This window comes from Colias philodice, chromosome 7 (assembly GCF_061535455.1).
Source record: "Colias philodice isolate Cphi_HAF_F1 chromosome 7, ilColPhil1 Martin Lab GWU primary, whole genome shotgun sequence".
Classification (NCBI taxonomy): Eukaryota; Metazoa; Arthropoda; class Insecta; order Lepidoptera; family Pieridae; genus Colias; species Colias philodice.
In genome coordinates this window covers 10218450-10235549 of record NC_143092.1, presented here as the reverse complement: position 1 = coordinate 10235549, position 17100 = coordinate 10218450, and the positions used below count along the sequence as shown (strand labels likewise).

Genomic DNA, 17100 nt, shown 5'->3' with positions numbered 1-17100 from the left:
AAACCATACACAATGTGGACTAAGTTTTGCGCTTACTCGGAACTTTGAAGGGTGGTAAAATATATGTTTACCCACATACTAGTCGAAACTTCTAATTTAGAAAGTAAATATTTTATTTGCTGTTTATCCTATTTTTCCCTTAGAAAATTATTATTAAGAAAAATAAGCAATTTTATTTACATAATGGACCATATTTTATTTAATAACTAGCTTACCGGCCGCGGCTTCGCCCGCTTTGCCTAAAACCTAATAAATTATATACTAAAACCTTCCTCTTGAATCACTCTATCTATTTAAAAAACCGTATCAAAATACGTCGCGTAGTTTGAAAGATTTTGGCATACAAAGGGACATAGGGACAGAGAAAGCGACTTTCTTTTATACTATTTACTATTTAGTAATTTAATATTAATAAAATAATAATTATAAAAACACTTTATTGTACACACAGGTTGACAGAAGGACAATAAAAATCAGCACAAGAGGTTAAGGTACAGTAGGCGGTCTTATCGCTCATGAGCGATTTCTACCAGACAACCAAAAAGCAAAGGAGAGCTGGGAAGTAGGAGAGTAGGCGCGGTACAATAGTGAAAGTTACAGTAAGACGTAACATGTACAAATATTGCACAAAGATAAAATAAAATTGTAAAAAATACTTAAAAAACGGAAAAATATTAGGATACTAAACTAAACATAAATAGAATACACATAATATATGGTAAATAGATAAGTATATATGCATATAAATATACAATATTCTAACTAAAATAATATTCTAACATATTAGGGGGCGTCCATTAATTACGTGAGTTATTTTAGGGGGTGAGGGGGTCGAGTAAAATCTCATCTAACCTTACGTTGGGGAGAGGGGGGGTGTCGGCAAATATCACGCAATTTTTTTTTTAATTGAAACAAAACAAATTATACTCTTTTGGTCAATTTAATCCAAATAACATGCTTAAGATTTTAATGTTACGGTTAAGATTTAAATATTCTATTGTTACCTTGTTATAACACTAAACTTTCAGCAATATTAATTACTATTTTTAACTAGTCGTAAACAAAAGCACGAAGCAATTTTTTTTCTTTTTACAATGACAAATACCAAAACATAAGAAACCCACATTTAGAAAAATCTCACGTGAGATGGGGGGGATGGGGGAGGGGGTTCAATAAAATCTCATGATATCTCACCAGAGGGGGAGTGAGGGTCAAAAAATTGACAAAAACACCTCACGTAATTTATGGACGCTCCCTTATATTCTATCCCTTAAAATAATTATACGATGTGCGAAATAAAAAGAATTTCAAGATATGTATTTCAAGATCCACTTTAGAAACCGAATAATTCTATCTACCAATTATTATTCTGCCCTACTTACGTCTAAAATAATACCGTTGTGTTATTTCGTCTAAAAAATAGAATAGGTTTGCCACATCAATGGGAATTGTGTTTTAATTTTACAGTATTTCTATATCTATACAAGATTTATACATATCTGTACTTAATATTACAAAGCTGCAGAGTTTGTTTGTTTGAACGCGCTAATCTCAGGAACTACCCTGGTCAGATTTGAAAAATTCTGTCGGTGTCAGATAGCCTATTTATCGAGGCCATAGGCGGGTAAAACCGCGGGGCACAGCTCTAGCTAGTATAATATACCTACTTAGAGAATAGAGAAATATATTCTCTACTAGAGGTCCGCCCCGGCTTCGCCCGTGGTACATATTTCGCAATAAAAGGTAGCCTATGTCCTTTCTCGGGTATCAAAATATCTCCATACCAAATTTCATGCAAATTGGTTCAGTAGTTTAGGCGTGATTGAGTAACAGACAGACAGACAGAGTTACTTTCGCATTTATAATATTAGTATGGATTCTCGATTTTAAAGGAGGAAGCATTGATTAATTGTAACTAATATAATTATCATCTTTTATGGTCTTATGGATGCCAAACATAGACCTATAAAATTTTATAGACGTCACATGTAATTTATTAGACTTTGGGTTATAACCATTTGGGGTTTAACTGTTTTACATTTACTATGTCTCAAAGAACAGTGCAATATTCGATTTATGTAACACATAGATAAATATTTTCGGCTATTAAACGTATACTAAAGAATTAATTGGGAACTATAAAATTATCAAAATAAATGTTAATATTTTACACATCGAAAACATTCCTAGATATCGTAATTTGTAAGTATTGCTAACCTTCGAGAAGTACCAAATTATTGTCAGTAAACTATAGGCTACTTCTTCAATAGACTAGAGTAGATAATTTTTGAAACAAAAAAAAATCGCAGTCGGATGAAACCCATTAGAAAAGGAGGGGAATATGATAAAAATGTAAGGAAAAATAAATTACGGTCAATCCGAGTTCGGGAAGCGGGAGGGGGGAGCTTTTAAGAGAAAAAAATGGTTTCTCTCGATTTCCGACAAAACTACAAGTCCTATAGAAAAAAGTTCAATGGCAAAGTTGTAGGTAATTAAAAGTTCTACAACTTTTGTATTCACAATTTTTTCACATAACCTCAAAATTTAGGTGAAAAATTCAAAAAACCAAGTTTTTGGTCTTTTATTTTTATCTACTTCAAAATTTATTTTTTTTCTACGAAATTTGGTGGAAACTTACTTTATTATGTCCCAAATACACTGTAATTTATTTGATTGAAAATATTTATTTTTTCGCCTTATTTTGAATTAATACCAAAAAAACAACCTAATTTTCAATCGAAAAGTCACCCGTCAAAATATCAGCTTTTTTCAAAAACTTGGGGTGCCTTTTATTCATTGAAATCTCTACTTTCATATGGTAAAAAAAATAAACACCACCATAGTAAATGTTCTCAGGAAATGCATACAAACAGTGTGAAAATTAGCTTTTACTAAATCAGGCACACTTCTCGAACTACCTGAAATGTTTTTATCGACATCATTTTGCTTTTGAATATGCTGTAAAATATTAAACTTAGAACAGATATTTATTTTTCTTTTGAAATATTACCGTAAAGCCGATACAAGAGAAGATATAGAGTTCAAGAAGTGTGCCTGATTTAGTAAAAGCTCATTATTACACTGTTTGTATGCATTTCCTGAGAACATTTACTATAGTGGTGTTTATTTTTTTTTACACCATATGAAAGTAGAGATTTCAATGAATAAAAGGCACCCCAAGTTTTTGAAAAAAGCTGATATTTTGACGGGTGACTTTTCGATTGAAAATTAGGTTGTTTTTTTGGTATTAATTCAAAATAAGGCGAAAAAATAAATATTTTCAATCAAATAAATTACAGTGTATTTGGGACATAATAAAGTAAGTTTCCACCAAATTTCGTAGAAAAAAAATAAATTTTGAAGTAGATAAAAATAAAAGACCAAAAACTTGGTTTTTTGAATTTTTCACCTGAATTTTGAGGTTATGTGAAAAAATTGTGAATACAAAAGTTGTAGAACTTTTAATTACCTACAACTTTGCCATGGAACTTTTTTCTGTAGGACTTGTAGTTTTGTCGGAAATCGAGAGAAACCATTTTTTTCTCTTAAAAGCTCCCCCCTCCCACTTCCCGAACTTGGATTGACCGTAATTTATTTTTCCTTTTGTTTTCATCATATTCCCCTCCTTTTCTAATGGGTTTCATCCGACTGCGATTTTTTTTATCTTTTCATTATTTTTAAAGGCTTCTACCCCAGTCTACAAGAGATTGTTAGTAAAAAAAGTAAAGACATAATCAACAGATATAAAATCTACCCACGCTTCGAAGTTTCGTAAAGAGTAAAGACAAAAGCCCTATTTATCAACGTTCAAACTTCATGTCTGTAATTCAGAGTTACTTGACACTGGATGGGAACTCGCAAATTGCTTTGTAGCGACTTTTCGGTATATTGTAGCAAGGTATAAGTTAGTTAATTATATGGCTTGTGTTTGAACATTGTTTCTTGTTTTTTGAAGTTGATGAAAGAAAATTTATAGTGCTTTGCGCGATTGTCCGAAATTTGATGTTTGCAAGGTTCTTTTAGCTTCATTGTGTATCTATACTAATATTATAAAGCTGAAGAGTTTGTTTGTTTGAACGCGCTAATCTCAGGAACTACTGGTTCGATTTGAAAAATTATTTCGGTGTTAGATAGCCCATTTATCGAGGAAGGCTATATATCATCACGCTAAGACCAACAGGAGCGGAGCAATGCGAGTGAAACCGCGTGGCACAGCTAGTGTATACTATGTAGAGAAATTATTTATCGAAGGGTTTGTTTATGTTTTTAAAAATTATTTTTATTAATTTATTGTTTTAAAACCCGGAACTCCGATACTCAACTGTATTTGTAATCCCCAACATGTTTATATCTTAGTTTTCATATTTTTCTTTCAGCACCATATTGTATACGAGAAATATGAGGAAAACATATCATTATTATTTCACCACCACATTAGTTGGCGAATTACAAGGCACGCCAATGTTAACAAAGTGAAAACAAGAATTTTTATTTATTAAAAATAAAAATTGTGACTGCTAATTTATGAAGCCTATATACTGTACCACAATTCTGATGATTATAACACCTCGTAAGTCAAAATTCGTACAACATTTAGGGTGTGTCAAAGAAATATGTCAAACATTATAACATACCTACACCCGAAAAGAACCTTTCTTCTGTCGCAGTAGGGTAAAAACTATAATTTATTACGTAACTATATTATCTCTTAGCTATCATATTTTGTTCAAGAACACGGTAAACGCGGTATATACCTATTATTCGTAATAAAAACTTGGCATCACCGAATTTCCCTTTTGTCTCTACCGCCTGCGGGGTACATAAAACATTTCTCATTCAACAAATAGGTAATTATTGTCACATTTTAAGTAAGCCACGAACAATAAGGTTTTCGTATACCTACGATTGTAGGTATGTTAAAACTGAAGCGAGCTTCTTGTAATTTGGTTAGAAACGTTCCCATATCAGTAGGGCATGCTGAACCGGATCCGGTTCCAAGTTTCTGAAACCCGGTTCCAAATCGACCTCAGAACCGGGTAGAACCGGGTTACCCGGTTCTTTTATAATACTTCGGAAAAAATACGAAATTAAACAAAAGTAACTGTAAAAGTACCTGATAGGCCTTTTATTTTACGTGGCTTGTGTCTTATTTTATTAAATTAATAAAGAAACAAAATTTCAATACTTCTCTTTATTTATCAGTCTTATAAAAGTACCTTGGCCCTTTAGTCAAACGTCAGTATCGCCGAGGAATAGAAATTGCTAATACTCCATTGAAATGTTACATTTTTTAGGCCTAACCTTGCAGTTTTTAGAGGACGCAATTTTATGTTTTTGATGTGTAGGGGGGGTCAGTGAGTAGCTAAAACCACGTTTGTGGGGTTGCCACCCTTGTCCCACGGCCGCCATCTTGAAAATAGCGGTTGAAATGGTTTTTACGATATATCTCTTAAACTATTTATCTGATAAAAAAAATTGTTAGCATTATTTGTTGCAAATTAAATTTTCTTCAACTTTTGTCGTAGAACTATAAATAAAAAAGTTATAAGCGAAAACGTTCAGAAATTAGAGCTTTTTATATTTTTCAATAAAACTTTTTTTTATCAATTTACGAAGAAATGATATCAGACCATTTTTGTAGATTGTTTTTCGAGGAACAACTTTTATATACAACATTTTTTCATTACGTCAATAGCTAAGGTTTTACAGCGCTCTGAAGTGAGTACTATTTTTTCAGTACTCCTAACTATACATATAATGGCTATTGGCTCTTTTCCCAGACTCCAGAACAATGGAAGCACACTGCAGAACATTTCAGCCCTGCTTTTCGACGTAAAAAAAACGCGCTTTCAGACTTCAAGTCAGTTCAGTCAATAATTAATTATTAATAATATTGCAAAATTAATTATTAATTATTAAAAATATTAAAAACAATTACTGATGACAAATTATTATTAGTACACACAATATATATGTATACTGTATAGTTAAGAGTTCTGAAAAATAGTACTCCTTTCGGAGCGCTGTAAAATCTTAGCTATTTACTTAATAAAAAAATGTTGTATATAAAAGTTGTTCCTCAAAAAACAATCTACAATAATGGTCTGATATCATTTCTTCGTAAAATGATAAAAAAAGTTTTATTGAAAAATATAAATATCTCTAATTTCTGAACATTTTCGCTTATAACTTTTTTATTTATAGTTCTACGACAAAAAGTTACTGGACCAAAGTTGTAGAGAATTTAATTTGCAACAAACAATGTTAACAATTTTTTTTATCAAATAAATAGTTAGAGAGATATATTGTAAAAACCATATCAACCGCTATTTTCAAGATGGCGGCCGTGGGACAAGGGTGGCGACCCCACAAACTTGGTGATAGCTTCACACTGAACCCCCCTACACATCAAAAAAATAAAATTGCGTCCTCTAAAAAATGCAACCCCAAATGTAACTTTTCAATGGAATATAACGCTAATTATTGACAAAAGCTCATGATATTTTGGTAATGGTTCGGTCACACTACCAACGACGATGACGACCACGACCAAAATTCAAATCTTGCCAAAATTTATTCAAAATAAAATATTTAGATCTCCCGTCATTACGGTACTCGGAAAAAAATTAATTCGAGGTCAATTAATAAAATAATAGTTTTTTTTTGCGATTTTCGCCGAGACGGTAAGTTTATCATACAATAATCACCTGGAACCAAAATTGTACATCTTAAAATTATCTATAAAAAAGGTTAAATACATTTTTTCCTAGGAGCTACTAGAACTTTCGTTTCTACGAAAAGCCTATTTTTTATCCATTGATCTCGAAAAAAAAATGTTTTAATTGTATTTTGCACAATTTATTTAATTTCGACTGGATGAAAATTTTGTTCGTGGTCGTCGTCGTCGTTGGTAATCTGACCGAATCCTTAGGCGAAACATCATACGCTTATGTCAGTACTCAATTTATATCGATAGCGTATTCTATTCCTTGTGCGCGCACGTAGCGACGCAACTCCCCATACAAATTGAGGGGAGAGACAAAATAGTTGCGGAGACAAAGTTGCTCGTGCGCGCTCGCTCTAAGTGTTTTGACGGTTGTCTCGGCGCTCTTGTTATCATAATATCACATAAAAACATGAAAAGTACCCAGCTGTAGGTTATGAGTCCCATGCGAATGTCGAAATTTGCGAAAATTTTCAGCATTTACGGCTGTATCTTTTGATGCGTTGGCTTGTGAGTTCGACTTTTTCACATAAAAGGGACCGAAGACTTGAGTATTCGATATAAATTTCAGCTTGATACCAAAAACAAAAACATGACTGGATCATTATATGAATCAGTAAAATTAACAGCTTTTCAAATTCACGAGAAATCTAATAAAAATATTTCTGTAGCCTAATTTTTGTCATTTTCGAAGCCTAATTTTTTTGGTAATACAACCGTAGGAAACTTATAGCATCTAAGGTTAGACAACCAATCGGAGCCACGCTTGAGGCGTGGCACAAAAATTCGCGATGCACGTGAGTCTGACGTTGCCAGATACAATAAATTTGGTAAAATAATGCAGCAAAATCTAATAAATAATACTTTATATTTTAATATTTTGGTCGGAACCGGGAGAACCGGGTTTCATACTATTCAGACCCGGTTCTCAAGATCATCAAAAAACCCGGGTTTACCCGGGTTTTTCGGAACCGGGTAAACCCGGGTGCATGCCCTACATATCAGGTTATAATGAGGATTAAAATTATTTCGTAACAAAGGAATGTTTTTATAAGAAATAATGAACAGCTTTTTCGTTTCCACTGCAGAGCATATTGCACTGATAATATTGTAGTATAAACCGATATTTAAATATTAAAAATAATTTATCATATAAACTCCACGAACAGCTTACGTTTAAAGTATTTATATGGTCTGCACAAATGGGGTAAGCCCGGATAACGGGCAAGAGCCTTCAAGTGAATTCTCACAAAATCCCTTGCTAAAGTCGAAAATCAACACCTAGTGCATACGGAATAACTCATGCATGTAAACGCTGGTTTAAGTGGTGTTTACGAAAATATGACGCTTTCTAATAGATACCTAATAACCCGATTCCTAAATATAAGGAAATTGATTTAATTAAATTTGGTAATAGGTTGAAAATAATTAATTAGGTAATAGCGATTGGAGTTTCTACAATACATGTTTATATTATAGGTAGGAAGATATTTCCAATACTAGGGTTAAGACTAAGATTGATTAATTGATTATTGATTAAATAGGTACCTACTTTTTTCATTGTTTATAGCTTTTATATATGTATAACTAACTTGGTTGTCTATTCTTTATATCAAGTATTACTACTGTTTCTAAAAGGTTTATTTCCCATACTAAACACGACAACGACATGATAAGTCTACACTAGTCACATAACCATAATGACTTCCTATCTTTAATATATCTTATATTTTATGTGAACAGCAGTTACATAACGCTGTTACACTATTGGAACTGACACCCTGTATAAGTATCATACAAAATACTTTAGGATCCCATTTAAGAAACACATTCACATGTTTTGAAAATGCTTTCTTTCACCCACTCATTCACTCAACCACCCACTCACTTAACCTACCGACTCACTCAACCCACCCACTCCCTCTACCCACCCACTCACGCTACCCATCCACTCTATCCACCCACTCACACTACCCACTGACTCACACTACATACCCACTATCTCTACCCACTCACTCCCTCCCTCTACACACTCTCTCACACTACCCACTCACTCCTCTACCCACTCACTCCTCTACCCACTCACTCATCTACCCACTCACTCCTCTACCCACTCACTCACACTACCCACTCACTCACACTACCTACCCACTCACTCCCTCTACCCACTCACTCCATCTGCCCACTCACTCACACTACCCACCCACTTCTCTACCCACTCACTCCTCTGACCACCCACTCCTCTACCCACTCACTCCTCTACCCACCCACTCACTCCTCTACCCACCCACTCACAATACCCACCCACTCTACGCACCCGCTCACACTTCCCACCCACTCCCTCTACCCACTCACACCTCTACCCACTCACTCCCACTACCCACCCACTCCCTCTACCCACTCACTCACAATACCCACCTACTCACAATACCCACCCACTCCTCTACCCACTCACTCCTCTACCCACCCACTCCTCTATCCACTCACTCACAATACCCACCCACTCTACCCACCCGCTCACACTTCCCACCCACTCCCTCTACCCACTCACACCTCAACCCACCTACTCCCACTACCCACCCACTCACTCACAATACCCACCCACTCACAATGCCCACCCACTCTACCCACCCGCTCACACTTCCCACTCACTCCCTCTACCCACTCACACCTCTACCCACTCAGCCCTCTACCCACCCACTCCTCTACCCACTCACCCCTCTACCCACCCACTCCCTCCACCCACTCACTCCTCTACCCACTCACTCACAATACCCACCCACTCTACCCACTCGCTCACACTTCCCACTCACTCCCTCTACCCACCCACTCCTCTACCCACCCACTCCTCTACCCACTCACTCCTCTACCCACCCACTCCCTCCACCCACTCACTCCTCTACCCACTCACTCACAATTGATAAGTATGTAGTAACATTGTGGCTTTAAAAAAGTCGAACAGAGTTTCTCAAACTGTGGCATTTTTTTATATGCACAAGATTTATTTTTTTATAAATCATAAATAATACTTACATGTCTCTTTGTCCACAGATAATGACAGCGTGGTAAAAACGGTGGTGGGAGCGAGGTGAAGATCATCGAGCACCATGACCAAGCGCTTCGAGTTCAACTGGCAGATCCCCGTTCCTGAACCGTTATTACAAGTAAATTATTATTCTGTTTTTGTAGTAAAGTTTATATGAAATATTCCTGTCATTGTAGGAAAGTGTATTGACGTTATTATCAAAAATGAGCCATGCCTCGCAGTTTCATCGTGGACGAAATAAGCTCACGTGTAATTATGATTGATTGACCTATATTTCTGTAAAGTTTCATCCAAATCCGCCCAGTTTTTTTTACGAAAAAGAGTAACAAAGAACCATACATCCATCCATAGCAACGAACTTTCGCGTTTATAATATTAGTATGATGCTATACATGTGTCTGAGAAGGTTGAAAGTTATTTATATTGAACCTATACCCATGAGTGATACATTGCTGCAGAAAAACGGGTTTAAGATAAGTTAGTTTTTTCTGAAAATTTCCATAGTTTTCCATATTATACTGGGTATGTAGGTGCATATGATAAAAGCTTAATTTGTTGAAAAGGGACCCGCCACGGTGCATTTAAAACTGTTGCAAAAAGCGTTCAATTCATAGAACACAATGTTAAAGAATTGAATAGAAACGTTAACAATGAACGAAAAACATTCGCCTTGTTATTTCGCAATTTCCAACTATTTTACCATGTGGATTCTCCTAACCTCTATCTAATGTGTTTCTATTATAGTTTGTACTGGTAAAATATTATGTGATGAAAATGTTTTACAATTCAAAAGTATTACAAAATAATGTGCGTGTTTATTTTCCAGTTGTCTAGTTCACATACAAACTTGGTTTCGTACCAGATAATGCTGTCGGACAGTATTTTTTGTACACTTATAGTCATTTTTTTCATATATTAAATAAAAATATATTATCTTTAAATAAAACCATATTTTAAATGGATATCTACTAATATAAAAACATATTCCAGGGCGCTGTTTTCGACCGATGGACGGAAGAGAAAGATAATACTGAACTCGAGAAGGACTGCCTGTTCAAGGTCGATGAATATGGCTTCTTTATATATTGGAAGAGTGAGGGGAAGGTAAGATATTTTATTACTAAAATTTACTCCAATTTGATTGCTTCAATTTTCTCAATAAAACAGTTTTTATATTTTGAATTAAATAACTTTTAAGTTTTAGAATCTCATATTACCTACTATCTAAGTAATTTTAACATAAATCTATTAAAAATTAAAATTCGCTTTCGTCCCTTCGTAATTAATATTTCACACATTACGCTACAACACTGCCGTAAAAACGGCTAATGAACGAAAAATCATAAATTCAAAATGGCGGTCAGTCACCGGCGAAAACTAGTTACGTATGCATGTTCGTCGCGAATCCAATTTCCAGCTCTATGTAAATTTCAATTAGTGAGGATTTGACGCCTTAACCTTATTCAGGGATAATTTGCGAATGGCCAGTCGCAAGGCTAATTTATTTATTGGATAAGCTAGGGACTTTGCGCCACTTTCCGTAGTGCTAATGCGTTTTAGCGGTGACAATTAGGTTAGGCCTTTGGGCTGTGTTTCTCAACCTTTTTGAGGACGTGACCCACGAAAGAAAACCAAGATATAAGTAAAATATTGTACTACCTATATTATAAACTGTTGTAATATATAGATGTATAATTACACAAATATTAATATCCAATGTTCGCGTGGTTATAAAAAAACTTTTCTTGGTATGTAAGATCTTATTTAAAATAGGTATTTCTTAATAGCAAATCATAATACATTTCACGGACTTTTTAAAATATCTATTAAAAACTTTTATTAGCATTCTTCAGAGTTCTGTAAAGGCGAAGCAATCTCCGAGATCATGACAAAATCTTTCTTGATGATCGATCTTTCATTAAAATAAAGCTGTTTACAGACAAGATAAATCGTTTGCTTCGGAACTAAACCCTTTTTAGGCTACTCATGAACTTGTATTTATATACGAGTTCAAATAAAAAGGTAAAAGACTGTCTTAATTTTCGCCTTTTTAAATAGGAATATTTATTGTAGAGTAAAATTATTATCAGTCTTTTTCTTCTCAACTTTATGAAGTAGTTGACAGGATGTGCATAAACTGTGATTCTTTAATGTGTAATTATCATTTGAAACTTTGAAAGTATCTAAAATATTCAACAAATTTTCTTCCAAACTTCAACCGACTACCGAGTAAATACCGTGTTCAAGATTAATTGAATTATTTTTACACCTTGGAGTAAACACGCGTGATTTACCTCCACTCAAAGAGATACACTTGACAAGACATCAAAGCGTCTTGATTTTTCTTTTTGACTGTCCCTTGGGAATTTGAGCTTAGACAGTCAAAGGTTATGTTTTCACATTCCTGATAGACTACATTGTTTATTTATTACGGAACTCGGAAGGCTGTGTTTATGATTAACAAACATAATAAGATGAAGTCGGTTAAAAAGTACAAAATAACAGGAGCATCGCTTTCTGGGTAACCTACAAAATATATATTATATTTTATAATGTTTATAGAAATCATTGCATTTTAAGTATCTTGTAAAAAATGTCTTGCAAATTAACATATATTAAAGACAAAAGCCTCGTTAGTGAGTAGGCGCTTCCTTCCACTACAAAATATTAAATAATGCTTTATTAATCGCGAAAATACAAATCACATTTCATTTTTTTAAGAGTAGATAATATATTCTATCATATTATCACATTTCTCATAAGATTAGGTTCAAGGAAGAAATAATCGTGGATACGCAAAGAGAAGTATTATTCAAAGCAAACACAGAAACATCAGCTAGTATCATATAAATCTACAATGAACTCGAGCATAAATCGAATGGGCCATTACGTCTAATTCTGTACGGGTTTTATTTCGTCTTCGGGTCATGCGTTTCATTCCGATTAACTTCTCTTTGTATTGTATTGTTCAAGCGATTTGTAATGTTTATACGTTATAGTATTGCTATTCGATTCGTGTATATTGTTTCTATAGTTCGCGGTTTCGTAAATGTATGTTTACTATGGATTTTTCCGTCCGTTTTCCTATTCTATTCTATAATTTATCATTCTCGTATTTATACTTACATTTTATAGCGATGGTTTATTACTTTTGTGCGTTTGAACAATTATCATAAATGTTATGGGTTTAGTAAGGGTTTAGTGTTATTTTATTATACTATTAGTCACAATGCAAAAGCATCGTAAAATAGAATGGTTCTTGTTACCGAATTACGGGCAGGGCGGAAATTTTAGATCGAGACAAGCCGACTGCAAAACATACAAGGCACAAGCTTGTACAAAAGCGTATCTAAGTGTTCGTGCATTTGTATTTGTATTAAATATAGCTGGTTATTGATCCAAAAGATTAATTTCTTTTGTCCTCCATTCATGGCGCTGTCATTTGACTTTATTTTATTTTTATTTTATTAAGGCTCATTAGCAGCAGTACATCGATTGTTTTACATAAAAAGTACACAAAAAATATAGGACATGATGTACAACTAATAAAAAATGAGCACTGCATGCACTACAAAAATTAATTACATTAAAAAATAATAATAATATACACATTAAATACATTTTAAAATAATCACTAGATAAAATTAAAATAACAATATAATAATCAAAATGGAATAAAATTAATTGAAATTTAAACAAATAAAATTAAAAAGTTACTTTAAAACTTACTTACTTACTTCAACGGCACAACGACCCAAAGAGGATCTTGGCCTCCGACACCAAAAGTCATTTTAACAAGCAATTATTTCCCTAAAAATATCTCGACAGTTACCGCTTGCTAATTAAAAAACTTGCACTGTAACCATACTATATTATCGTTTACAGTCTCAACCAATTCGTCCAAACATGTCATCTCTATTTACAGATGCTCAGTCACAATTTTATCGCCTCCATAAAAAGGCCATTCGAGCTGAAAACTAAATAAGCATACCCCATTTATAGTGCAAATAGCGTCCCAGGGGTCGCAACAACCCTCGACAGTATTGTTGATAACGAGTCATTAACCAACCCTTGGAATTAAGGAAACTTTCTTTACTTTGGTCCGTCTTTTTTGTACCTTTATGGAAATCGTTTATAGGACTGTATTTATTTTTAAGCCTCATCAACAGTTGTTTTCAGTTTGCAGTTACATTGCAGAACTATCAAAACATCCATAAAAAGCGTGTGTGCTGATTTGTGATGAAAATAATAATATGACAATTTGTATCTATTAAACGACTGCTAAATTAAATGATAGAATCGAAGCATTTATAAAAGGAAATGTGAAGCATAGGTTTTTGGAATTGAAATCGTGACCTACCGTCTAGGTGCAAACTATCGCACCAAGTAATACCAAGTTTAGTAGCACAATAAACATTTATACTATCTATACTAATATTATAAATGCGAAAGTAACTCTGTCTGTCTGTCTGTCTGTCTGTGACTCAATCACGCCTTAACTACTGAACCAATTTGCACGAAATTCGGTATAGAGATATTTTGATACCCGAGAAAGGACATAGGATAGGTTTTATCCCGGGAATCCTACGGGAACGGGTTTTTCTTTGAAAACGCGGGCGAAGCCGCGGATGGAAAGCTAGTTTCATATAAAGCTATAACTTTATCATGTATTGTCCTTAGTACCCTTGTTTCTTAGTTGACGTAAATATCAAGTCAGGTCAATGACTCTCGTAATATTATATCAAATCCAACAAAGTCCTCTTTGACTATATTGGTACAAAAAGATATTGTACGAATATATGAAGGAAAAGATCTTTTGATGAAAAGTAATATTATACGATTCTTATGTTCAGAATTGTAGCTTCTTCTCAAATAGGATTAAGAATCCGAAATCTCCATTGTTAAAAACCTGTTCATAAGGAGCTTATATTTCCTTGAAGGGATAACGTTAATTTTATGTACATAATGTTCAAGTATGTTTATAAATATGTTTTAAATATAAAATCGCGAACATCGTCCAGGTGTATATTATTTCTATTGTATTCAAAATAAATGGTAGGTAATTAAAAGATTTAAATATTTATTTGTCTTAAACAAAACAAAAAATACTTAATTAATATTCCAGTATCCTTATTCCTACAAATTTATTAATTAACTAGCGGTCCGCCCCGGCTTCGCCCGTGGTACATATTTACGTTTTCTCTACATAAAAACAATCCTCGTACTTCAAGGAATATAATAAAAAAATAATTATCGAAATCGGTTCAGCCGTTCTCGAGTTATGCGCTTACCAACACATTTTGCGATTCATTTTTATATATAAGACTAGCGACCCGCCCCGGCTTCGCACGGGTGCAATGCTGATACTAAATACACTACAGAAAAACTGTGAACGTTGTATATAAAAACATAGCGGCCCGGGCGGCCGGCCGGTACCGCCGCAAATGCTACGTCCCGCAATTTTTAAATCTGTAATATCTTCGAAAATATTCACTTAAATCATACGGTGTAAAAGGCCATATAGATCTATATTAAATGAACAATGTATTCAAGGTATTTAATTGGTTAAGAATTAATGCTGTATTGGTGAAAATCGCTTCGAAAATTAGCTATTATTTGTCGTAAAAAGTAAATGACAAAAATATGTTATTGTGGATTATCCATAAGAGATAGACATATACCATCGCGGACTTTTCTGTAGACCTTTTCAATGTGTATAATACTTAGTACAGTATTTTGATAAAACTCGTAGGGTTTAGCCTGCGTTTGCAATATAAGCGGAAAAAATGTAATTTTTTACGACATCACATTAGAAACCTCAAAAATAACAGTACTTCTCTACTATTTAATGGATGTTATTATACATATAAACCTTCCTCTTGAATCATTCTATCTATTAAAAAAAACCGCATCAAAATCCGTTGTGTAGTTTCAAAGATTTAAGCGTACAAAGGGACATAGGGACATAGGGACATAGGGACAGGGAAAGCGACTTTGTTTTATACTATGTAGTGATGATTACACCCTCACAGAAAAAGCTTAGAAAAAGCACTTCCATTAAATACTGCGTAATTAATCAAAGCTTCAGAATCGCAATGCAAAACAAAGAGAGAAAATATAAGAGAATAATCGACCCTCTCGTTCCTTTCTTCAAACATAATTGTCAGAGCACATAATTAGGGGTCACAGTGTAACAAATACGTAGAGTGCACTCAACGCCCAATGCTAAACTTCTTAAAGTTGACTTCGAGGTTGAAATTATGAAGAGCTACGCTACTCTGTGACACTCCAATACAAAAGCTTTAATTACGTACAAAATTTTACCTGTATTTTGTACGAGTGAATTTATAATTTAAGGAATTTATATTCAGAGCACGATTGAAAGAAAAATGTGGATGCAATGCTTTCAGAATTGAAAGCAATTTCTTTATTGTGTAAAGGTATTTTTATAGTTGCGATTTCTAACTGTATTTTGCATCACACTGCGGGGGCGTCGTATCATACACGTTTTCAATATTAAAGGCATAAAAAAGATACGTCACATAGCCATGCGTATTCATCTGGCTACATAATGTCTAGAAGATAATTAAAAATCTTCATTTTGTATTCAACTAAGTACTCGATAAAACAGTTACTAACAATATAATACTAATAATAATCGTTTATTTTAAAACTTGTAGATAGTTCTATTAGCTAAAGCTTTGTTGGTATGTGAAAATTCCGGAGTCAAAAATAAAATTACAACTGAAAACACACGAACGGTCCTTCGAGTCTGTTCTCACATCCGTAGTAAGAACACAAGATTGTATTCAATGACAATAGCATTTGTTCGCTCAAGGCTCCCGTTCTGCACATGACAGTTTGACAGACGCAGAACTATCGAATGTAGGTCAACCAACAACAGACGATGCGATGAAATGAGATAATGCTGGAGTTTCATTTGCTTTGTCTCTGATGGACGCTTTTAAATGCTTACGTTGGAAATGTTTAATTGGCGTATTGGATTAATGAGGAATGAGTAAATTGCGAGTAAAAACAAAGATACTGAAACTAAAGTCTGGGTATTTATTTAATGCTCAAAGAATGCTTTAGCTTTGCGATGCGATTAGATGAATTAAAGAAGTCCTGATTGTACTGGGCGCCAAATATAAGTATTTTAATTTGTCTTTGGGATATTTTTTTCGTTACGTTGGACTGTAAAGTGACAACAGGCTATATTCTATTTAAGTTGTGTCCAATATAATTGTAATTTATTTAATTGCAAAGACAATGAGCCCTATAGAACAGATTTGAAATACCATAAATCAACCAACCAAAATCAGTAAGGTTT

At 33.9% G+C, this 17100-nt stretch overlaps 2 protein-coding genes across 4 annotated transcripts in view; one reads left to right on the top strand and one right to left on the bottom strand.

Moving 5' to 3' along the window:
• LOC149487325 (chymotrypsin-1-like) overlaps window positions 1-9873 on the bottom strand; it is a 51948-nt gene extending 42075 nt beyond the window's left edge. Inside the window, exon 1 of the mRNA XM_089697659.1 lies at window positions 9758-9873. The gene's annotated coding sequence lies outside the window, so the exon portion shown is untranslated. The remainder of the gene's footprint in view (window positions 1-9757) is intronic.
• norpA (no receptor potential A) overlaps window positions 1-17100 on the top strand; it is an 82490-nt gene that overhangs the window by 31166 nt on the left and 34224 nt on the right. For all 3 annotated transcript variants that reach the window (XM_089697634.1, XM_089697632.1, XM_089697633.1), the window contains exons 2-3: window positions 9776-9888; window positions 10761-10874. In XM_089697634.1, the coding sequence (XP_089553760.1) occupies window positions 9832-9888; window positions 10761-10874 (171 nt within the window). In that variant the 5' untranslated portion in view covers window positions 9776-9831. The remainder of the gene's footprint in view (window positions 1-9775; window positions 9889-10760; window positions 10875-17100) is intronic.